Source organism: Giraffa tippelskirchi, chromosome 8, assembly GCF_054371585.1.
Source record: "Giraffa tippelskirchi isolate mGirTip1 chromosome 8, T2T-mGirTip1v1.2.pri, whole genome shotgun sequence".
NCBI lineage: Eukaryota > Metazoa > Chordata > Mammalia > Artiodactyla > Giraffidae > Giraffa > Giraffa tippelskirchi.
This window is the reverse complement of record NC_137282.1, coordinates 67,811,216-67,835,125: the sequence shown is the minus strand read 5'-3', so window position 1 is coordinate 67,835,125 and position 23,910 is coordinate 67,811,216. Positions and strand designations below refer to the sequence as shown.

Here is a 23,910-nt window from a genome sequence, read left to right as displayed (position 1 = left end):
CCAACAAAGCCTGGATTCAAGGCAAGCACGCCCTGTTCATCCCTCCGCCCGATCCTGAACACAATTTCATCTTTTCCTTCTGCATTCCTTCCTATATTCTTGGTGTCCCCAATCAATGACTCTCAGTGAAATGACTGAAGGAGTTTTTTTCGGACGCTCCACCTACTGTAAGACTCCACTGGAGAGTTCTCATGTTTATGTCCTTTGAACTAGCCTTTGATAGCTGAAAGGACGTTGTACGTCCTTTCAAGATACCATGTGCCAAACGAAGCCCTTTTGGCAAATGCCATCATTATCTCCAGGCAGGCATTGCTGTTTGAAGGGTGCCATCTCAGCCAGAAGGCAGAGGCTGAGCTCCTCTTGTTGCACCAGCTCCCAAAAGAAGCCAAGAAAGGGAGCTGGAACAACAAACCACCCCAACGCCCAGGAAAGCGTTCTTCATGACAGAAGGCTAGAAAATGACCCAACATCCTTGTGGCCCAGAACCCCTCTAGAAATTCACTGTTCCATAAAAAAGAGAAACAGATGGGAAGTTCCAAGGAGAGGCAATGCCCATGGCCAGTGTATTTTAGAGACGGCCTGACCGCTCCGGGGAAGACACGCACTGACAGAACCCCTTGGGAAACAGCCGTGATAGTCCTCACTGTCGTAAGGGATTCCTCTGGGGACAACCTGCCCTGGGCACCACACGAGGGAGCAGACCGGCTTCTCTTCCTCTGCCCCCACACCATTCACTCATGAAGGCAGCTCAGGTGTTCTCATGCCCTGCCTGCCTGCCTGCCTGGCTCATCCGTGAGCTGTGACCACCTCCAGGACAGGACTCCACCTTCTGCTCTCTGTGTACCGTGAATCTGCACACAGTGGGCTTTCAGAACCTTAGGAGACTTGAGCCATTCCCACTCGAGCCAGAACCCTCCCCAGGAAGGAAAACAGCTGTGGAGTCCTTTTGGCCCCAGCACTGGTTCCGAAACCCTGGCGGCTCCTAGAGCCTCTACGGTGTGAAGAGGGAGGTCCCTTTTGACAGAGCTTTCCGGCCGTCAGATCTAAGCTGCTGTTTCACTGTCAGCTGTGTCTCTTCCGTTGCAGTGTTGCAGGTGGGCCACGCTGCTCCAAAGGAGCTCACAAGCTGAGTTTCAAGGGAGGTATTGAGAGGACAGGGATGGCTACAACGTGCTGCAAACTGAGTGAGGGTCCCCACAATCCTCAGCAAAGGTGTGTGGTGTGCAAGTGGGGAGTAGAGGGCCCCCAAGTTCCAAAGGAAGGGAGGTACTCGGGAGCTAAAGCCCTTGGCTGCTGTGGTAGCAGCTGCAGATGGCAGCTCGTCCACAGTGCACTTCGAATGAGGTCATATGAGCGGGACTCTGGAAATGGCTCCGAAATCCAGAGAAAGGGGTCAGGGTATGTGGGAATCCGGCGGGGGTGGGGGGTGGATGAAGGAAGGTGTCCTTCCTCTCTCCAGTGCAATTTGGTTTGGTGAGTCTCAAAGCTACCAGATGGCACTTCCCAAGTCAGGCCCCCGCAGGAATCAGGGTGGGCTGCATGCCTCGGCCCCTGCCACAGGGACAAGCCACACCAGTGGCCTCCCTGAGCTCCAATGGCCGGATCTGGGGGTTCTGTCTGGGTGCACACCTGCTTGTTCTGGCCAAGTTCCCCGCTTCTCTGAGCACCAGCTTCAACCTCTCGAATGAGGACATCGATTGCTACCTTGGCACGTTACTCTCTTCATCCTGTGAAGACTCATTAGGCTTATCCTACAATTACTAGCTGGCCCGAGGAGATATCTCCTGAATCCAGATTAAGCTGGTGTCTCCCAGGCTCATCTGGCATGTCTTCCCTGAAGTCTGCCAAAACCCACACCCTTGCGTTTCCAGGGACTCCCCTTAGCCAGCTGGGCAGAAAACCCAGCATGTTTCAAACAAGCTGACAGACAAGCGGGAGAGGACTCACGGGCAGACGGCTTCCCTCAGGTCTCGGGTGGAGCTCTGGGACCACAGCAGCAACAGGCCATCCCAGTCCCTGGGCTCAGCAGCGCCCTCATTCTCACGCCGGCGGCTCTGCCCTGAGGGGAGCAGGAAGGTCACCAACTGCCGCAGGCGGACCTCACGCCCCTCCCACTTATGGAGCCTGACCTCCCCCGGCCCCACCCCTTCCCCTACCCCAGCAGGACGAGAGCTCCTCTTCCCCTGGCTTCTAACGTGAGGCCCGGCCCTGGGCCCCGATTGGGCACTGCCCCAGTCCGGAGCCAATCACAGTGGCCAAGGAGGTGGAAGGCACCGATTGGCCAGGGCCAGGTCATGTGACCATACTCCCCAGGAAACTCAAATATTACCAAGATTCCCTAAGAAACCAATGAACAAAATTATCCAGTAAAGGCAAACCGTACTTTTTAATGAGGCCAAAGTCACAGAAAAAAAAAAAAAAAAAGCTTCACAATGAAGTGCTCAAGGAAGCTACAAAATAAACTTTCAAAAAAGTTTAGTAGTTTTTTTTAATAGGGTGACGGAGAGCTATACCTATCCCATATATGTGAATTTAGGTTTAAACTAGATTTCCCTTGGCTATTTTATAAGACAAAAAAACCCACATCACCCCCTTTTACTCCCCCCCACACCCAAAAAGTGTTTTAATCTATTGAATTTTTGTGTCCTCAGTTGTGTCTGATTCACGGCAACTCACGATCTCTACACAGCCAGGCTCTTCCGTCCATGGAATTCAGGGCAATTTTTTCTGTCACAGTAAATGCCCACCCTGGGTGATCCAAACGGAAGGGCTCAGAGGCTCCTGAGAGACTAACTCCTTTCAGCTGAGCACAGAGCTGGCTCCTCACTGGGATGCCTGTGGCCTGGGGCTCCCAGAGGGGAGAGCAGCACTCGCCCCACCGTGTGGTCACTGCTGGAAGTGCAGGCTGCTCCTCACTCCCCCTTGACAGTGTCCCTGAGGGCAGAACAGTGTGAAGTTAATCAAGGTGGAAACGCAAACTCCAATGCAAGCAAACTTCCCTCAAGGTCTCCAATACCACTCAGGAACAGGGTATTGGAAACTGCAGGGGATGACATGAATGAAGATGGAGACTTGACACCTTACACCGAGTTCACTTCCAGTTATCCCTAGACAAACATTCCATGAAAACTTGTCACAAATCTAGAGGAACAATGAGCCGAAACCGGACACGTGCTTTGAGTCTTCACACACAAAACTAAAAGGCAGTCCACAAAAAAAACCAGGAGAATACAGTGGACTTTGCAAAATCAAAGATATCTACTGTGGGAAAGACCTCAGTACAAAAGCAAAAGACAGGTCACACATCGCGAGACGAATGAGTGGAAACACAAAGCTTATCAAGGATGTGTCTCCAAACAGACAAAGAACACCAACACAACAAGCCTGTGAAAACTAGGGAAAGGTCTGAAGGGACACCAGACTGAGGAAGACACACACAGAGTATCCCGGATGATGTCCAGCACTGAGGGCCTGAAGAATCAACAGTCTAGTTGTACCTCCTCAGGCCTGTGTGACCCTGGGTGAGGCCTCTGTTTCCCGGTGGCTCTGAGAGATGGACAGGGAGGAAGGGGAAGAGAAATCACTTGCATTTCTAATACTCACAGCAAAGTCTTCCAATGAGAAGGGAATTATCACCCCCACTGACAATGCCATTCACTGAAGTGATCCCCACGGGTCCATCTAACCCAGAAGGGAAGGAAGGACCTGTTCTCACAAAACGGCGAGAGATGGAAGAAGGAAGATCAAGCCCACACCAATCCCTGGAAAGAGAAGCTGTGCTCAGGGCTTGAAAGAATTCCTATTTGGAAAATGATATCCCAGCCCCACAAGGCAATCCACAGCTTCGATGCTATTCCTCCCAAAATGCCAATGCATTTTCGCACCCAACCAAGAATTGCAAAAGGGGTACGGAAACAGAAAAGAGCCTAAATTGTCAATACAATCCGACGAAAAAGCCCCGATACGGACATCCAAGGTTGTGTGAAAGGAAATTAGACGACCAAACTAGGATCCTCAGGAGAGTATCGGAGAAGGCAATGGCGACCCACTCCAGTACTCTTGCCTGGAAAATGCCCTGGACGGAGGAGCCTGGTAGGCTGCAGGCCATGGGGTCGCGCAGAGTCAGACACGACTGAAGTGACTTAGCCGCAGCAGCAGCAGCAGGAGCCGGACAGTATGCTATTGGGAATACAACAACACACACAGATCCAGATCGATGGAATAAAGTTGAGGGTCCAGACACAGACCCCAGCATCCATGCTCAACTCATCTCTGACACAGAAGGGGAGAATATCCAAATGGGAACAAGAAAGCCTCTTCAATACATGTCCATGGGAAAACCAGACAGCTACATCTGAAGAACGCTATTGGTTTTGATCTCAGACCACCTCAATATCGGGGAAAACCTCACCCTAAAGGCTGATGTCATGAGATAGCTAGAAAGAAGCGTAGGTCAAAGGCTCCTTAACATCAGAGTCTCCTTGCCATTTGCTGGGCGGAGGTAGAAATGGGTCTCTTCAAGTAAGGGAAAGAGGTACACGAAGTACACCAATGGGTTTCCATCCAATGGAACCTCTTCACAACAGAGAAGCTAAGCAAGCATTCACAAATGCAAAAGAGAGGAAACGGAACACGAGAGACTCCTTGCAAGTGGTGTATCTGAGAAGGGGTTCATATGGAAAGAGACGAAGAATGCACAGCACTCAGATTCCAAGAAACACCACCACCACCCTTGACCCTTCCCCCATGACCAACTCCGACCTAAAGCCTTTCTCTCCCTCTAACCTATCCCTAAAACATAACCCTCATCTAATCATATACATGTGCATTCCTAGCATCCATCCGTCCACACACGAGAGAGAAAGAGGAAGACACAGACTGAATTGAGAAAGGAAAAGAGAGGGACACAGCCAGAGAGAGACACGGAACCAAAGAGAGGAAAGGAGTCGATGGTCCAGACTTTTCATCAATCTGTCTCGAAGGTAGAAGCAATGACAGCGCCCATCCACCCCAGAAGGGGGAAAAGGACGGAAGGTTTGGAGAGGAAAAGACAAGAACGCAGGGAGCCATTAGAAGCTCAGCCACCCGCAGAAGCCGAGCTGGGACACTTGAACAGAATCTCAATGGAAACAGAGGACCAGAAAGTTGGCCACTCTTTTCTATAAGAGAGGGAGACCTTCGAGTCTTCCTTTCGGTCCTCCAACTTGGATGCGGGGTCTCAAAACAGTCAGGAGGGGGAGTGCCTTTTCCTGGGTACCACGGCACATCCAGGCCTCGTTCTGCCCCATTCTGTGCTGTGTCAGCCCAGGAAGGAATCTTTCTTTCTGAAGTCTCAGCGCACACGCTCCACGTGATATCGGCCCCAGGTGGAAAGGCATGGAGCTGCTCGTAGGCCGACAGACCTAGGAAGCAGATGGGAGAATGACCGCCACTCTGCAGATGGAGAGACTGGGGAAACCCTGAGGGGCATATGCTTGTCCAGGGCCACACCACTTATGAGAAGAAGGAGCCTGGTCTGAGAGCAGCGGGGCCCTCGGAGCTCAGGCCCTGGCTGCACCCAGGCCTCCCCAGGGCTGTCGGCTGGGCTGGGTGGGTGTCACTGTGCCTGCACATGGCTTAAGGGTGGTGGTCGAGCAGTCAGAAACCCAGGGATTCGCTTGGGAAGTTTTGGGGAAGGGACCTCAGCACGAACCCCAGGAAATGATGTCACCTGCCGGCAACAGAACCCAACAGAACCCGCAACCCGGGTATCCAGGCCTCGAGAGCGGAGAGGAGCCCCCAGCCAGATCACTTGCTGCCGAGATGTTCTGCTGTTTGCCCCTGCCCAGAGGCCGGGGCCTCAGGAGAGCTCACAGGCAGTGTGCGTGGGCACCCTGTCGACGTTGGCTCAGGGCACCCCCGAGACGCCTCTGGCCCTTTGCCCGGAGAAACAGAAAGGTAACACGGGGAGCCCCAGGCCGGGCCAGGCCACCTCTCCCATGCCACCCGGAAACACCGGGTCCTTTGCCTGTGTGTGTGGATGCGGGTTTCTCGGGGCGTGTCTCCCTCAAGGAAGCCCAGGTGGATGTGGGGTCAGAAGCCTGCGGACAAGTTGTGTCCACACCCCAGGGGAGAGCATGCTGGGCGGGATGGGGAGAGTGCGGGCAGGGCCGGCCGCCCAGGCTGACCTCACACCCTCAGGTGGGTCTCTTTCCTCCCGGGTGGGGATCTGAGCAGACACACGTCTCTGACCCTTCTGGGCAGAGAAGTTCGAGCAGGCCGAAGCAGCGGCTCCACTGGCCAGGCCCAGCTCGGAAAACTCCCAGCATGGCTGGCTGACGGTCACTGTCGTTGCAGAGCTTCCCACGTGATGAGGCCGAGGACGGGGACACCCCATCCAGCTCCCGGAGGGAGGGGTCGGAGCACCACCCCCCCGCCCGTGAGGCCCAGTGCAGGCTCCAGGTGAGCGTGCCCACGGAGGCATCAGCCCCACCGGGGGCGAAGCGGAGGCGGGGAAGGCCTGCTGCCGAGACACCGCCCAGGATACACCCGGCGGCCCAGTCTGAGGCTGCCACGGAGCTCAGCACACCCGGCTCCGACCCAGAGTCCCGAGAACCCCGGCCTCTGAGGCAGCAGGAGGACCTGGAGCCCAGCACGCCAGAGCACAGAGGTGAGGACGCTGGGGCTGGTGTACGGGAGTGTGTGCGGAGGGGGTGCTGAGCTACACAGGGACGAGTCCCCGAAAGCTGCTGCTGGGCCTGCAGCAAGCGCTGGCCTCACACCCCCCGCCCCCCATCTTGCACACTTCAGTCCCAAAAGACATCCGACCCTGGGTATTCTTTGGGAATCTCTTGGAAGCTTTCTGTCCCGGGATACGCACATGCCAAGGCTGGCCTGCGGGCAAACGATGCTTCTCCCACAGCTCTAGCACTGGCCTCCAACTGGAACCAGGCTCCACTTCCCAGACCTGTCCCTACAGAGGTGGTGGCTCCAGGTGCAGGACCCAGGGATCCACCGAGGGCAGATGGAGAACCGAGACTTGCCCTCGCAGAGACACCAGGCCAGCTGGGTACTGGCCAGCACACCGGGCAGATCGGATCTCCGTGCCTGCAGGACCCCCAGCCCCAGGCACTGATGTCCCACCCCCTCAGCCAGAACCTCCACCTCCACGTGCACCTCTACCTGCTCGGCCTTTGGCAGGAGAACCCGAGGCAGAGGAGGAGTCACCGCCTCGGCAGGGAGAGCCTGCCCTGGCTCCCGCGCAACACCCAGACGCCCACGATGACTCACCCACCCCTGCAGGGAGAACGAGCCCCCGCTCTGGACAGAGACCCAGAGCCCTTGCCGGAAACACCACGTCCAGGGGAGCGGTCGGCTCTGCAGCCTCCATCCCTGTCTGCTCACCGTGGACGCCGTCAACTCGGTCTGCCCCCAGGGGACATGGAGTTCCTTTCCCCCGAACTGCTTTGCATTTGGTTTGTTTCCACCTTTCTGGTGATGTTTTCTTTTTTGCGTGGTTTCCTGTATTTTTGTTGGTTAAGTTGGGATTAGTAAACTTTTTCATCATTGTTGCAATTTGGGAACACTGTTGTGTAACTCTGGTGATACTGTGTTACCATCACCACTTTGTAGTTTCAGACCCGTTCCATCTTTATGCCCCACCCCCCAACAAAGCCTGGATTCAAGGCAAGCACGCCCTGTTCATCCCTCCGCCCGATCCTGAACACAATTTCATCTTTTCCTTCTGCATTCCTTCCTATATTCTTGGTGTCCCCAATCAATGACTCTCAGTGAAATGACTGAAGGAGTTTTTTTCGGACGCTCCACCTACTGTAAGACTCCACTGGAGAGTTCTCATGTTTATGTCCTTTGAACTAGCCTTTGATAGCTGAAAGGACGTTGTACGTCCTTTCAAGATACCATGTGCCAAACGAAGCCCTTTTGGCAAATGCCATCATTATCTCCAGGCAGGCATTGCTGTTTGAAGGGTGCCATCTCAGCCAGAAGGCAGAGGCTGAGCTCCTCTTGTTGCACCAGCTCCCAAAAGAAGCCAAGAAAGGGAGCTGGAACAACAAACCACCCCAACGCCCAGGAAAGCGTTCTTCATGACAGAAGGCTAGAAAATGACCCAACATCCTTGTGGCCCAGAACCCCTCTAGAAATTCACTGTTCCATAAAAAAGAGAAACAGATGGGAAGTTCCAAGGAGAGGCAATGCCCATGGCCAGTGTATTTTAGAGACGGCCTGACCGCTCCGGGGAAGACACGCACTGACAGAACCCCTTGGGAAACAGCCGTGATAGTCCTCACTGTCGTAAGGGATTCCTCTGGGGACAACCTGCCCTGGGCACCACACGAGGGAGCAGACCGGCTTCTCTTCCTCTGCCCCCACACCATTCACTCATGAAGGCAGCTCAGGTGTTCTCATGCCCTGCCTGCCTGCCTGCCTGGCTCATCCGTGAGCTGTGACCACCTCCAGGACAGGACTCCACCTTCTGCTCTCTGTGTACCGTGAATCTGCACACAGTGGGCTTTCAGAACCTTAGGAGACTTGAGCCATTCCCACTCGAGCCAGAACCCTCCCCAGGAAGGAAAACAGCTGTGGAGTCCTTTTGGCCCCAGCACTGGTTCCGAAACCCTGGCGGCTCCTAGAGCCTCTACGGTGTGAAGAGGGAGGTCCCTTTTGACAGAGCTTTCCGGCCGTCAGATCTAAGCTGCTGTTTCACTGTCAGCTGTGTCTCTTCCGTTGCAGTGTTGCAGGTGGGCCACGCTGCTCCAAAGGAGCTCACAAGCTGAGTTTCAAGGGAGGTATTGAGAGGACAGGGATGGCTACAACGTGCTGCAAACTGAGTGAGGGTCCCCACAATCCTCAGCAAAGGTGTGTGGTGTGCAAGTGGGGAGTAGAGGGCCCCCAAGTTCCAAAGGAAGGGAGGTACTCGGGAGCTAAAGCCCTTGGCTGCTGTGGTAGCAGCTGCAGATGGCAGCTCGTCCACAGTGCACTTCGAATGAGGTCATATGAGCGGGACTCTGGAAATGGCTCCGAAATCCAGAGAAAGGGGTCAGGGTATGTGGGAATCCGGCGCGGGTGGGGGGTGGATGAAGGAAGGTGTCCTTCCTCTCTCCAGTGCAATTTGGTTTGGTGAGTCTCAAAGCTACCAGATGGCACTTCCCAAGTCAGGCCCCCGCAGGAATCAGGGTGGGCTGCATGCCTCGGCCCCTGCCACAGGGACAAGCCACACCAGTGGCCTCCCTGAGCTCCAATGGCCGGATCTGGGGGTTCTGTCTGGGTGCACACCTGCTTGTTCTGGCCAAGTTCCCCGCTTCTCTGAGCACCAGCTTCAACCTCTCGAATGAGGACATCGATTGCTACCTTGGCACGTTACTCTCTTCATCCTGTGAAGACTCATTAGGCTTATCCTACAATTACTAGCTGGCCCGAGGAGATATCTCCTGAATCCAGATTAAGCTGGAGTCTCCCAGGCTCATCTGGCATGTCTTCCCTGAAGTCTGCCAAAACCCACACCCTTGCGTTTCCAGGGACTCCCCTTAGCCAGCTGGGCAGAAAACCCAGCATGTTTCAAACAAGCTGACAGACAAGCGGGAGAGGACTCACGGGCAGACGGCTTCCCTCAGGTCTCGGGTGGAGCTCTGGGACCACAGCAGCAACAGGCCATCCCAGTCCCTGGGCTCAGCAGCGCCCTCATTCTCACGCCGGCGGCTCTGCCCTGAGGGGAGCAGGAAGGTCACCAACTGCCGCAGGCGGACCTCACGCCCCTCCCACTTATGGAGCCTGACCTCCCCCGGCCCCACCCCTTCCCCTACCCCAGCAGGACGAGAGCTCCTCTTCCCCTGGCTTCTAACGTGAGGCCCGGCCCTGGGCCCCGATTGGGCACTGCCCCAGTCCGGAGCCAATCACAGTGGCCAAGGAGGTGGAAGGCACCGATTGGCCAGGGCCAGGTCATGTGACCATACTCCCCAGGAAACTCAAATATTACCAAGATTCCCTAAGAAACCAATGAACAAAATTATCCAGTAAAGGCAAACCGTACTTTTTAATGAGGCCAAAGTCACAGAAAAAAAAAAAAAAAAAAGCTTCACAATGAAGTGCTCAAGGAAGCTACAAAATACACTTTCAAAAAAGTTTAGTAGTTTTTTTAATAGGGTGACGGAGAGCTATACCTATCCCATATATGTGAATTTAGGTTTAAACTAGATTTCCCTTGGCTATTTTATAAGACAAAAAAACCCACATCACCCCCTTTTACTCCCCCCCACACCCAAAAAGTGTTTTAATCTATTGAATTTTTGTGTCCTCAGTTGTGTCTGATTCACGGCAACTCACGATCTCTACACAGCCAGGCTCTTCCGTCCATGGAATTCAGGGCAATTTTTTCTGTCACAGTAAATGCCCACCCTGGGTGATCCAAACGGAAGGGCTCAGAGGCTCCTGAGAGACTAACTCCTTTCAGCTGAGCACAGAGCTGGCTCCTCACTGGGATGCCTGTGGCCTGGGGCTCCCAGAGGGGAGAGCAGCACTCGCCCCACCGTGTGGTCACTGCTGGAAGTGCAGGCTGCTCCTCACTCCCCCTTGACAGTGTCCCTGAGGGCAGAACAGTGTGAAGTTAATCAAGGTGGAAACGCAAACTCCAATGCAAGCAAACTTCCCTCAAGGTCTCCAATACCACTCAGGAACAGGGTATTGGAAACTGCAGGGGATGACATGAATGAAGATGGAGACTTGACACCTTACACCGAGTTCACTTCCAGTTATCCCTAGACAAACATTCCATGAAAACTTGTCACAAATCTAGAGGAACAATGAGCCGAAACCGGACACGTGCTTTGAGTCTTCACACACAAAACTAAAAGGCAGTCCACAAAAAAAACCAGGAGAATACAGTGGACTTTGCAAAATCAAAGATATCTACTGTGGGAAAGACCTCAGTACAAAAGCAAAAGACAGGTCACACATCGCGAGACGAATGAGTGGAAACACAAAGCTTATCAAGGATGTGTCTCCAAACAGACAAAGAACACCAACACAACAAGCCTGTGAAAACTAGGGAAAGGTCTGAAGGGACACCAGACTGAGGAAGACACACACAGAGTATCCCGGATGATGTCCAGCACTGAGGGCCTGAAGAATCAACAGTCTAGTTGTACCTCCTCAGGCCTGTGTGACCCTGGGTGAGGCCTCTGTTTCCCGGTGGCTCTGAGAGATGGACAGGGAGGAAGGGGAAGAGAAATCACTTGCATTTCTAATACTCACAGCAAAGTCTTCCAATGAGAAGGGAATTATCACCCCCACTGACAATGCCATTCACTGAAGTGATCCCCACGGGTCCATCTAACCCAGAAGGGAAGGAAGGACCTGTTCTCACAAAACGGCGAGAGATGGAAGAAGGAAGATCAAGCCCACACCAATCCCTGGAAAGAGAAGCTGTGCTCAGGGCTTGAAAGAATTCCTATTTGGAAAATGATATCCCAGCCCCACAAGGCAATCCACAGCTTCGATGCTATTCCTCCCAAAATGCCAATGCATTTTCGCACCCAACCAAGAATTGCAAAAGGGGTACGGAAACAGAAAAGAGCCTAAATTGTCAATACAATCCGACGAAAAAGCCCCGATACGGACATCCAAGGTTGTGTGAAAGGAAATTAGACGACCAAACTAGGATCCTCAGGAGAGTATCGGAGAAGGCAATGGCGACCCACTCCAGTACTCTTGCCTGGAAAATGCCCTGGACGGAGGAGCCTGGTAGGCTGCAGGCCATGGGGTCGCGCAGAGTCAGACACGACTGAAGTGACTTAGCCGCAGCAGCAGCAGCAGGAGCCGGACAGTATGCTATTGGGAATACAACAACACACACAGATCCAGATCGATGGAATAAAGTTGAGGGTCCAGACACAGACCCCAGCATCCATGCTCAACTCATCTCTGACACAGAAGGGGAGAATATCCAAATGGGAACAAGAAAGCCTCTTCAATACATGTCCATGGGAAAACCAGACAGCTACATCTGAAGAACGCTATTGGTTTTGATCTCAGACCACCTCAATATCGGGGAAAACCTCACCCTAAAGGCTGATGTCATGAGATAGCTAGAAAGAAGCGTAGGTCAAAGGCTCCTTAACATCAGAGTCTCCTTGCCATTTGCTGGGCGGAGGTAGAAATGGGTCTCTTCAAGTAAGGGAAAGAGGTACACGAAGTACACCAATGGGTTTCCATCCAATGGAACCTCTTCACAACAGAGAAGCTAAGCAAGCATTCACAAATGCAAAAGAGAGGAAACGGAACACGAGAGACTCCTTGCAAGTGGTGTATCTGAGAAGGGGTTCATATGGAAAGAGACGAAGAATGCACAGCACTCAGATTCCAAGAAACACCACCACCACCCTTGACCCTTCCCCCATGACCAACTCCGACCTAAAGCCTTTCTCTCCCTCTAACCTATCCCTAAAACATAACCCTCATCTAATCATATACATGTGCATTCCTAGCATCCATCCGTCCACACACGAGAGAGAAAGAGGAAGACACAGACTGAATTGAGAAAGGAAAAGAGAGGGACACAGCCAGAGAGAGACACGGAACCAAAGAGAGGAAAGGAGTCGATGGTCCAGACTTTTCATCAATCTGTCTCGAAGGTAGAAGCAATGACAGCGCCCATCCACCCCAGAAGGGGGAAAAGGACGGAAGGTTTGGAGAGGAAAAGACAAGAACGCAGGGAGCCATTAGAAGCTCAGCCACCCGCAGAAGCCGAGCTGGGACACTTGAACAGAATCTCAATGGAAACAGAGGACCAGAAAGTTGGCCACTCTTTTCTATAAGAGAGGGAGACCTTCGAGTCTTCCTTTCGGTCCTCCAACTTGGATGCGGGGTCTCAAAACAGTCAGGAGGGGGAGTGCCTTTTCCTGGGTACCACGGCACATCCAGGCCTCGTTCTGCCCCATTCTGTGCTGTGTCAGCCCAGGAAGGAATCTTTCTTTCTGAAGTCTCAGCGCACACGCTCCACGTGATATCGGCCCCAGGTGGAAAGGCATGGAGCTGCTCGTAGGCCGACAGACCTAGGAAGCAGATGGGAGAATGACCGCCACTCTGCAGATGGAGAGACTGGGGAAACCCTGAGGGGCATATGCTTGTCCAGGGCCACACCACTTATGAGAAGAAGGAGCCTGGTCTGAGAGCAGCGGGGCCCTCGGAGCTCAGGCCCTGGCTGCACCCAGGCCTCCCCAGGGCTGTCGGCTGGGCTGGGTGGGTGTCACTGTGCCTGCACATGGCTTAAGGGTGGTGGTCGAGCAGTCAGAAACCCAGGGATTCGCTTGGGAAGTTTTGGGGAAGGGACCTCAGCACGAACCCCAGGAAATGATGTCACCTGCCGGCAACAGAACCCAACAGAACCCGCAACCCGGGTATCCAGGCCTCGAGAGCGGAGAGGAGCCCCCAGCCAGATCACTTGCTGCCGAGATGTTCTGCTGTTTGCCCCTGCCCAGAGGCCGGGGCCTCAGGAGAGCTCACAGGCAGTGTGCGTGGGCACCCTGTCGACGTTGGCTCAGGGCACCCCCGAGACGCCTCTGGCCCTTTGCCCGGAGAAACAGAAAGGTAACACGGGGAGCCCCAGGCCGGGCCAGGCCACCTCTCCCATGCCACCCGGAAACACCGGGTCCTTTGCCTGTGTGTGTGGATGCGGGTTTCTCGGGGCGTGTCTCCCTCAAGGAAGCCCAGGTGGATGTGGGGTCAGAAGCCTGCGGACAAGTTGTGTCCACACCCCAGGGGAGAGCATGCTGGGCGGGATGGGGAGAGTGCGGGCAGGGCCGGCCGCCCAGGCTGACCTCACACCCTCAGGTGGGTCTCTTTCCTCCCGGGTGGGGATCTGAGCAGACACACGTCTCTGACCCTTCTGGGCAGAGAAGTTCGAGCAGGCCGAAGCAGCGGCTCCACTGGCCAGGCCCAGCTCGGAAAACTCCCAGCATGGCTGGCTGACGGTCACTGTCGTTGCAGAGCTTCCCACGTGATGAGGCCGAGGACGGGGACACCCCATCCAGCTCCCGGAGGGAGGGGTCGGAGCACCACCCCCCCGCCCGTGAGGCCCAGTGCAGGCTCCAGGTGAGCGTGCCCACGGAGGCATCAGCCCCACCGGGGGCGAAGCGGAGGCGGGGAAGGCCTGCTGCCGAGACACCGCCCAGGATACACCCGGCGGCCCAGTCTGAGGCTGCCACGGAGCTCAGCACACCCGGCTCCGACCCAGAGTCCCGAGAACCCCGGCCTCTGAGGCAGCAGGAGGACCTGGAGCCCAGCACGCCAGAGCACAGAGGTGAGGACGCTGGGGCTGGTGTACGGGAGTGTGTGCGGAGGGGGTGCTGAGCTACACAGGGACGAGTCCCCGAAAGCTGCTGCTGGGCCTGCAGCAAGCGCTGGCCTCACACCCCCCGCCCCCCATCTTGCACACTTCAGTCCCAAAAGACATCCGACCCTGGGTATTCTTTGGGAATCTCTTGGAAGCTTTCTGTCCCGGGATACGCACATGCCAAGGCTGGCCTGCGGGCAAACGATGCTTCTCCCACAGCTCTAGCACTGGCCTCCAACTGGAACCAGGCTCCACTTCCCAGACCTGTCCCTACAGAGGTGGTGGCTCCAGGTGCAGGACCCAGGGATCCACCGAGGGCAGATGGAGAACCGAGACTTGCCCTCGCAGAGACACCAGGCCAGCTGGGTACTGGCCAGCACACCGGGCAGATCGGATCTCCGTGCCTGCAGGACCCCCAGCCCCAGGCACTGATGTCCCACCCCCTCAGCCAGAACCTCCACCTCCACGTGCACCTCTACCTGCTCGGCCTTTGGCAGGAGAACCCGAGGCAGAGGAGGAGTCACCGCCTCGGCAGGGAGAGCCTGCCCTGGCTCCCGCGCAACACCCAGACGCCCACGATGACTCACCCACCCCTGCAGGGAGAACGAGCCCCCGCTCTGGACAGAGACCCAGAGCCCTTGCCGGAAACACCACGTCCAGGGGAGCGGTCGGCTCTGCAGCCTCCATCCCTGTCTGCTCACCGTGGACGCCGTCAACTCGGTCTGCCCCCAGGGGACATGGAGTTCCTTTCCCCCGAACTGCTTTGCATTTGGTTTGTTTCCACCTTTCTGGTGATGTTTTCTTTTTTGCGTGGTTTCCTGTATTTTTGTTGGTTAAGTTGGGATTAGTAAACTTTTTCATCATTGTTGCAATTTGGGAACACTGTTGTGTAACTCTGGTGATACTGTGTTACCATCACCACTTTGTAGTTTCAGACCCGTTCCATCTTTATGCCCCACCCCCCAACAAAGCCTGGATTCAAGGCAAGCACGCCCTGTTCATCCCTCCGCCCGATCCTGAACACAATTTCATCTTTTCCTTCTGCATTCCTTCCTATATTCTTGGTGTCCCCAATCAATGACTCTCAGTGAAATGACTGAAGGAGTTTTTTTCGGACGCTCCACCTACTGTAAGACTCCACTGGAGAGTTCTCATGTTTATGTCCTTTGAACTAGCCTTTGATAGCTGAAAGGACGTTGTACGTCCTTTCAAGATACCATGTGCCAAACGAAGCCCTTTTGGCAAATGCCATCATTATCTCCAGGCAGGCATTGCTGTTTGAAGGGTGCCATCTCAGCCAGAAGGCAGAGGCTGAGCTCCTCTTGTTGCACCAGCTCCCAAAAGAAGCCAAGAAAGGGAGCTGGAACAACAAACCACCCCAACGCCCAGGAAAGCGTTCTTCATGACAGAAGGCTAGAAAATGACCCAACATCCTTGTGGCCCAGAACCCCTCTAGAAATTCACTGTTCCATAAAAAAGAGAAACAGATGGGAAGTTCCAAGGAGAGGCAATGCCCATGGCCAGTGTATTTTAGAGACGGCCTGACCGCTCCGGGGAAGACACGCACTGACAGAACCCCTTGGGAAACAGCCGTGATAGTCCTCACTGTCGTAAGGGATTCCTCTGGGGACAACCTGCCCTGGGCACCACACGAGGGAGCAGACCGGCTTCTCTTCCTCTGCCCCCACACCATTCACTCATGAAGGCAGCTCAGGTGTTCTCATGCCCTGCCTGCCTGCCTGCCTGGCTCATCCGTGAGCTGTGACCACCTCCAGGACAGGACTCCACCTTCTGCTCTCTGTGTACCGTGAATCTGCACACAGTGGGCTTTCAGAACCTTAGGAGACTTGAGCCATTCCCACTCGAGCCAGAACCCTCCCCAGGAAGGAAAACAGCTGTGGAGTCCTTTTGGCCCCAGCACTGGTTCCGAAACCCTGGCGGCTCCTAGAGCCTCTACGGTGTGAAGAGGGAGGTCCCTTTTGACAGAGCTTTCCGGCCGTCAGATCTAAGCTGCTGTTTCACTGTCAGCTGTGTCTCTTCCGTTGCAGTGTTGCAGGTGGGCCACGCTGCTCCAAAGGAGCTCACAAGCTGAGTTTCAAGGGAGGTATTGAGAGGACAGGGATGGCTACAACGTGCTGCAAACTGAGTGAGGGTCCCCACAATCCTCAGCAAAGGTGTGTGGTGTGCAAGTGGGGAGTAGAGGGCCCCCAAGTTCCAAAGGAAGGGAGGTACTCGGGAGCTAAAGCCCTTGGCTGCTGTGGTAGCAGCTGCAGATGGCAGCTCGTCCACAGTGCACTTCGAATGAGGTCATATGAGCGGGACTCTGGAAATGGCTCCGAAATCCAGAGAAAGGGGTCAGGGTATGTGGGAATCCGGCGGGGGTGGGGGGTGGATGAAGGAAGGTGTCCTTCCTCTCTCCAGTGCAATTTGGTTTGGTGAGTCTCAAAGCTACCAGATGGCACTTCCCAAGTCAGGCCCCCGCAGGAATCAGGGTGGGCTGCATGCCTCGGCCCCTGCCACAGGGACAAGCCACACCAGTGGCCTCCCTGAGCTCCAATGGCCGGATCTGGGGGTTCTGTCTGGGTGCACACCTGCTTGTTCTGGCCAAGTTCCCCGCTTCTCTGAGCACCAGCTTCAACCTCTCGAATGAGGACATCGATTGCTACCTTGGCACGTTACTCTCTTCATCCTGTGAAGACTCATTAGGCTTATCCTACAATTACTAGCTGGCCCGAGGAGATATCTCCTGAATCCAGATTAAGCTGGAGTCTCCCAGGCTCATCTGGCATGTCTTCCCTGAAGTCTGCCAAAACCCACACCCTTGCGTTTCCAGGGACTCCCCTTAGCCAGCTGGGCAGAAAACCCAGCATGTTTCAAACAAGCTGACAGACAAGCGGGAGAGGACTCACGGGCAGACGGCTTCCCTCAGGTCTCGGGTGGAGCTCTGGGACCACAGCAGCAACAGGCCATCCCAGTCCCTGGGCTCAGCAGCGCCCTCATTCTCACGCCGGCGGCTCTGCCCTGAGGGGAGCAGGAAGGTCACCAACTGCCGCAGGCGGACCTCACGCCCCTCCCACTTATGGAGCCTGACCTCCCCCGGCCCCACCCCTTCCCCTACCCCAGCAGGACGAGAGCTCCTCTTCCCCTGGCTTCTAACGTGAGGCCCGGCCCTGGGCCCCGATTGGGCACTGCCCCAGTCCGGAGCCAATCACAGTGGCCAAGGAGGTGGAAGGCACCGATTGGCCAGGGCCAGGTCATGTGACCATACTCCCCAGGAAACTCAAATATTACCAAGATTCCCTAAGAAACCAATGAACAAAATTATCCAGTAAAGGCAAACCGTACTTTTTAATGAGGCCAAAGTCACAGAAAAAAAAAAAAAAAAAGCTTCACAATGAAGTGCTCAAGGAAGCTACAAAATAAACTTTCAAAAAAGTTTAGTAGTTTTTTTTAATAGGGTGACGGAGAGCTATACCTATCCCATATATGTGAATTTAGGTTTAAACTAGATTTCCCTTGGCTATTTTATAAGACAAAAAAACCCACATCACCCCCTTTTACTCCCCCCCACACCCAAAAAGTGTTTTAATCTATTGAATTTTTGTGTCCTCAGTTGTGTCTGATTCACGGCAACTCACGATCTCTACACAGCCAGGCTCTTCCGTCCATGGAATTCAGGGCAATTTTTTCTGTCACAGTAAATGCCCACCCTGGGTGATCCAAACGGAAGGGCTCAGAGGCTCCTGAGAGACTAACTCCTTTCAGCTGAGCACAGAGCTGGCTCCTCACTGGGATGCCTGTGGCCTGGGGCTCCCAGAGGGGAGAGCAGCACTCGCCCCACCGTGTGGTCACTGCTGGAAGTGCAGGCTGCTCCTCACTCCCCCTTGACAGTGTCCCTGAGGGCAGAACAGTGTGAAGTTAATCAAGGTGGAAACGCAAACTCCAATGCAAGCAAACTTCCCTCAAGGTCTCCAATACCACTCAGGAACAGGGTATTGGAAACTGCAGGGGATGACATGAATGAAGATGGAGACTTGACACCTTACACCGAGTTCACTTCCAGTTATCCCTAGACAAACATTCCATGAAAACTTGTCACAAATCTAGAGGAACAATGAGCCGAAACCGGACACGTGCTTTGAGTCTTCACACACAAAACTAAAAGGCAGTCCACAAAAAAAACCAGGAGAATACAGTGGACTTTGCAAAATCAAAGATATCTACTGTGGGAAAGACCTCAGTACAAAAGCAAAAGACAGGTCACACATCGCGAGACGAATGAGTGGAAACACAAAGCTTATCAAGGATGTGTCTCCAAACAGACAAAGAACACCAACACAACAAGCCTGTGAAAACTAGGGAAAGGTCTGAAGGGACACCAGACTGAGGAAGACACACACAGAGTATCCCGGATGATGTCCAGCACTGAGGGCCTGAAGAATCAACAGTCTAGTTGTACCTCCTCAGGCCTGTGTGACCCTGGGTGAGGCCTCTGTTTCCCGGTGGCTCTGAGAGATGGACAGGGAGGAAGGGGAAGAGAAATCACTTGCATTTCTAATACTCACAGCAAAGTCTTCCAATGAGAAGGGAATTATCACCCCCACTGACAATGCCATTCACTGAAGTGATCCCCACGGGTCCATCTAACCCAGAAGGGAAGGAAGGACCTGTTCTCACAAAACGGCGAGAGATGGAAGAAGGAAGATCAAGCCCACACCAATCCCTGGAAAGAGAAGCTGTGCTCAGGGCTTGAAAGAATTCCTATTTGGAAAATGATATCCCAGCCCCACAAGGCAATCCACAGCTTCGATGCTATTCCTCCCAAAATGCCAATGCATTTTCGCACCCAACCAAGAATTGCAAAAGGGGTACGGAAACAGAAAAGAGCCTAAATTGTCAATACAATCCGACGAAAAAGCCCCGATACGGACATCCAAGGTTGTGTGAAAGGAAATTAGACGACCAAACTAGGATCCTCAGGAGAGTATCGGAGAAGGCAATGGCGACCCACTCCAGTACTCTTGCCTGGAAAATGCCCTGGACGGAGGAGCCTGGTAGGCTGCAGGCCATGGGGTCGCGCAGAGTCAGACACGACTGAAGTGACTTAGCCGCAGCAGCAGCAGCAGGAGCCGGACAGTATGCTATTGGGAATACAACAACACACACAGATCCAGATCGATGGAATAAAGTTGAGGGTCCAGACACAGACCCCAGCATCCATGCTCAACTCATCTCTGACACAGAAGGGGAGAATATCCAAATGGGAACAAGAAAGCCTCTTCAATACATGTCCATGGGAAAACCAGACAGCTACATCTGAAGAACGCTATTGGTTTTGATCTCAGACCACCTCAATATCGGGGAAAACCTCACCCTAAAGGCTGATGTCATGAGATAGCTAGAAAGAAGCGTAGGTCAAAGGCTCCTTAACATCAGAGTCTCCTTGCCATTTGCTGGGCGGAGGTAGAAATGGGTCTCTTCAAGTAAGGGAAAGAGGTACACGAAGTACACCAATGGGTTTCCATCCAATGGAACCTCTTCACAACAGAGAAGCTAAGCAAGCATTCACAAATGCAAAAGAGAGGAAACGGAACACGAGAGACTCCTTGCAAGTGGTGTATCTGAGAAGGGGTTCATATGGAAAGAGACGAAGAATGCACAGCACTCAGATTCCAAGAAACACCACCACCACCCTTGACCCTTCCCCCATGACCAACTCCGACCTAAAGCCTTTCTCTCCCTCTAACCTATCCCTAAAACATAACCCTCATCTAATCATATACATGTGCATTCCTAGCATCCATCCGTCCACACACGAGAGAGAAAGAGGAAGACACAGACTGAATTGAGAAAGGAAAAGAGAGGGACACAGCCAGAGAGAGACACGGAACCAAAGAGAGGAAAGGAGTCGATGGTCCAGACTTTTCATCAATCTGTCTCGAAGGTAGAAGCAATGACAGCGCCCATCCACCCCAGAAGGGGGAAAAGGACGGAAGGTTTGGAGAGGAAAAGACAAGAACGCAGGGAGCCATTAGAAGCTCAGCCACCCGCAGAAGCCGAGCTGGGACACTTGAACAGAATCTCAATGGAAACAGAGGACCAGAAAGTTGGCCACTCTTTTCTATAAGAGAGGGAGACCTTCGAGTCTTCCTTTCGGTCCTCCAACTTGGATGCGGGGTCTCAAAACAGTCAGGAGGGGGAGTGCCTTTTCCTGGGTACCACGGCACATCCAGGCCTCGTTCTGCCCCATTCTGTGCTGTGTCAGCCCAGGAAGGAATCTTTCTTTCTGAAGTCTCAGCGCACACGCTCCACGTGATATCGGCCCCAGGTGGAAAGGCATGGAGCTGCTCGTAGGCCGACAGACCTAGGAAGCAGATGGGAGAATGACCGCCACTCTGCAGATGGAGAGACTGGGGAAACCCTGAGGGGCATATGCTTGTCCAGGGCCACACCACTTATGAGAAGAAGGAGCCTGGTCTGAGAGCAGCGGGGCCCTCGGAGCTCAGGCCCTGGCTGCACCCAGGCCTCCCCAGGGCTGTCGGCTGGGCTGGGTGGGTGTCACTGTGCCTGCACATGGCTTAAGGGTGGTGGTCGAGCAGTCAGAAACCCAGGGATTCGCTTGGGAAGTTTTGGGGAAGGGACCTCAGCACGAACCCCAGGAAATGATGTCACCTGCCGGCAACAGAACCCAACAGAACCCGCAACCCGGGTATCCAGGCCTCGAGAGCGGAGAGGAGCCCCCAGCCAGATCACTTGCTGCCGAGATGTTCTGCTGTTTGCCCCTGCCCAGAGGCCGGGGCCTCAGGAGAGCTCACAGGCAGTGTGCGTGGGCACCCTGTCGACGTTGGCTCAGGGCACCCCCGAGACGCCTCTGGCCCTTTGCCCGGAGAAACAGAAAGGTAACACGGGGAGCCCCAGGCCGGGCCAGGCCACCTCTCCCATGCCACCCGGAAACACCGGGTCCTTTGCCTGTGTGTGTGGATGCGGGTTTCTCGGGGCGTGTCTCCCTCAAGGAAGCCCAGGTGGATGTGGGGTCAGAAGCCTGCGGACAAGTTGTGTCCACACCCCAGGGGAGAGCATGCTGGGCGGGATGGGGAGAGTGCGGGCAGGGCCGGCCGCCCAGGCTGACCTCACACCCTCAGGTGGGTCTCTTTCCTCCCGGGTGGGGATCTGAGCAGACACACGTCTCTGACCCTTCTGGGCAGAGAAGTTCGAGCAGGCCGAAGCAGCGGCTCCACTGGCCAGGCCCAGCTCGGAAAACTCCCAGCATGGCTGGCTGACGGTCACTGTCGTTGCAGAGCTTCCCACGTGATGAGGCCGAGGACGGGGACACCCCATCCAGCTCCCGGAGGGAGGGGTCGGAGCACCACCCCCCCGCCCGTGAGGCCCAGTGCAGGCTCCAGGTGAGCGTGCCCACGGAGGCATCAGCCCCACCGGGGGCGAAGCGGAGGCGGGGAAGGCCTGCTGCCGAGACACCGCCCAGGATACACCCGGCGGCCCAGTCTGAGGCTGCCACGGAGCTCAGCACACCCGGCTCCGACCCAGAGTCCCGAGAACCCCGGCCTCTGAGGCAGCAGGAGGACCTGGAGCCCAGCACGCCAGAGCACAGAGGTGAGGACGCTGGGGCTGGTGTACGGGAGTGTGTGCGGAGGGGGTGCTGAGCTACACAGGGACGAGTCCCCGAAAGCTGCTGCTGGGCCTGCAGCAAGCGCTGGCCTCACACCCCCCGCCCCCCATCTTGCACACTTCAGTCCCAAAAGACATCCGACCCTGGGTATTCTTTGGGAATCTCTTGGAAGCTTTCTGTCCCGGGATACGCACATGCCAAGGCTGGCCTGCGGGCAAACGATGCTTCTCCCACAGCTCTAGCACTGGCCTCCAACTGGAACCAGGCTCCACTTCCCAGACCTGTCCCTACAGAGGTGGTGGCTCCAGGTGCAGGACCCAGGGATCCACCGAGGGCAGATGGAGAACCGAGACTTGCCCTCGCAGAGACACCAGGCCAGCTGGGTACTGGCCAGCACACCGGGCAGATCGGATCTCCGTGCCTGCAGGACCCCCAGCCCCAGGCACTGATGTCCCACCCCCTCAGCCAGAACCTCCACCTCCACGTGCACCTCTACCTGCTCGGCCTTTGGCAGGAGAACCCGAGGCAGAGGAGGAGTCACCGCCTCGGCAGGGAGAGCCTGCCCTGGCTCCCGCGCAACACCCAGACGCCCACGATGACTCACCCACCCCTGCAGGGAGAACGAGCCCCCGCTCTGGACAGAGACCCAGAGCCCTTGCCGGAAACACCACGTCCAGGGGAGCGGTCGGCTCTGCAGCCTCCATCCCTGTCTGCTCACCGTGGACGCCGTCAACTCGGTCTGCCCCCAGGGGACATGGAGTTCCTTTCCCCCGAACTGCTTTGCATTTGGTTTGTTTCCACCTTTCTGGTGATGTTTTCTTTTTTGCGTGGTTTCCTGTATTTTTGTTGGTTAAGTTGGGATTAGTAAACTTTTTCATCATTGTTGCAATTTGGGAACACTGTTGTGTAACTCTGGTGATACTGTGTTACCATCACCACTTTGTAGTTTCAGACCCGTTCCATCTTTATGCCCCACCCCCCAACAAAGCCTGGATTCAAGGCAAGCACGCCCTGTTCATCCCTCCGCCCGATCCTGAACACAATTTCATCTTTTCCTTCTGCATTCCTTCCTATATTCTTGGTGTCCCCAATCAATGACTCTCAGTGAAATGACTGAAGGAGTTTTTTTCGGACGCTCCACCTACTGTAAGACTCCACTGGAGAGTTCTCATGTTTATGTCCTTTGAACTAGCCTTTGATAGCTGAAAGGACGTTGTACGTCCTTTCAAGATACCATGTGCCAAACGAAGCCCTTTTGGCAAATGCCATCATTATCTCCAGGCAGGCATTGCTGTTTGAAGGGTGCCATCTCAGCCAGAAGGCAGAGGCTGAGCTCCTCTTGTTGCACCAGCTCCCAAAAGAAGCCAAGAAAGGGAGCTGGAACAACAAACCACCCCAACGCCCAGGAAAGCGTTCTTCATGACAGAAGGCTAGAAAATGACCCAACATCCTTGTGGCCCAGAACCCCTCTAGAAATTCACTGTTCCATAAAAAAGAGAAACAGATGGGAAGTTCCAAGGAGAGGCAATGCCCATGGCCAGTGTATTTTAGAGACGGCCTGACCGCTCCGGGGAAGACACGCACTGACAGAACCCCTTGGGAAACAGCCGTGATAGTCCTCACTGTCGTAAGGGATTCCTCTGGGGACAACCTGCCCTGGGCACCACACGAGGGAGCAGACCGGCTTCTCTTCCTCTGCCCCCACACCATTCACTCATGAAGGCAGCTCAGGTGTTCTCATGCCCTGCCTGCCTGCCTGCCTGGCTCATCCGTGAGCTGTGACCACCTCCAGGACAGGACTCCACCTTCTGCTCTCTGTGTACCGTGAATCTGCACACAGTGGGCTTTCAGAACCTTAGGAGACTTGAGCCATTCCCACTCGAGCCAGAACCCTCCCCAGGAAGGAAAACAGCTGTGGAGTCCTTTTGGCCCCAGCACTGGTTCCGAAACCCTGGCG

The 23,910-nt window shown here is 54.8% G+C and overlaps 4 protein-coding genes across 9 annotated transcripts in view; 3 read left to right on the top strand and 1 right to left on the bottom strand.

Annotated features, from left to right (window-relative positions):
* LOC145517344 (uncharacterized) overlaps window positions 1–19,556 on the bottom strand; it is a 325,418-nt gene extending 305,862 nt beyond the window's left edge. Inside the window, exons 1-10 of one of the 6 annotated variants that reach the window (XR_014061979.1) lie at window positions 17,965–19,556; window positions 17,236–17,347; window positions 10,321–10,578; window positions 9,592–9,703; window positions 7,384–7,500; window positions 5,177–5,402; window positions 2,677–2,934; window positions 1,948–2,059; window positions 1,630–1,727; window positions 534–1,126 (exon numbers count right to left, since the gene is read on the bottom strand). The gene's annotated coding sequence lies outside the window, so the exon portion shown is untranslated. Of the gene's footprint in view, window positions 1–533; window positions 1,127–1,629; window positions 1,728–1,947; window positions 2,060–2,676; window positions 2,935–5,176; window positions 5,403–7,383; window positions 7,501–8,177; window positions 8,771–9,273; window positions 9,372–9,591; window positions 9,812–10,320; window positions 10,579–12,820; window positions 13,047–17,235; window positions 17,448–17,964 lie in introns of those variants that run through there. The other 5 variants (XR_014061982.1, XR_014061981.1, XR_014061986.1 and 2 more) reach the window with 5 other exon arrangements.
* On the top strand, window positions 3,570–7,562 carry LOC145517144 (uncharacterized). Its single transcript, XM_081519406.1, has 3 exons — window positions 3,570–5,937; window positions 6,337–6,649; window positions 6,902–7,562. The coding sequence occupies exons 1-3, from the start codon at window positions 5,701–5,703 to the stop codon at window positions 7,528–7,530; spliced, it is 1,179 nt and encodes a 392-aa protein (XP_081375532.1). The 5' UTR covers window positions 3,570–5,700; the 3' UTR covers window positions 7,531–7,562.
* On the top strand, window positions 11,213–15,206 carry LOC145517121 (uncharacterized). Its single transcript, XM_081519382.1, has 3 exons — window positions 11,213–13,581; window positions 13,981–14,293; window positions 14,546–15,206. The coding sequence occupies exons 1-3, from the start codon at window positions 13,345–13,347 to the stop codon at window positions 15,172–15,174; spliced, it is 1,179 nt and encodes a 392-aa protein (XP_081375508.1). The 5' UTR covers window positions 11,213–13,344; the 3' UTR covers window positions 15,175–15,206.
* LOC145517137 (uncharacterized) lies at window positions 18,807–22,850 on the top strand. Its single transcript, XM_081519398.1, has 3 exons — window positions 18,807–21,225; window positions 21,625–21,937; window positions 22,190–22,850. Exons 1-3 carry the CDS (start codon window positions 20,989–20,991, stop codon window positions 22,816–22,818), a joined length of 1,179 nt encoding a protein of 392 aa, XP_081375524.1. The 5' UTR covers window positions 18,807–20,988; the 3' UTR covers window positions 22,819–22,850.
* Window positions 22,851–23,910: the final 1,060 nt, after the last annotated feature.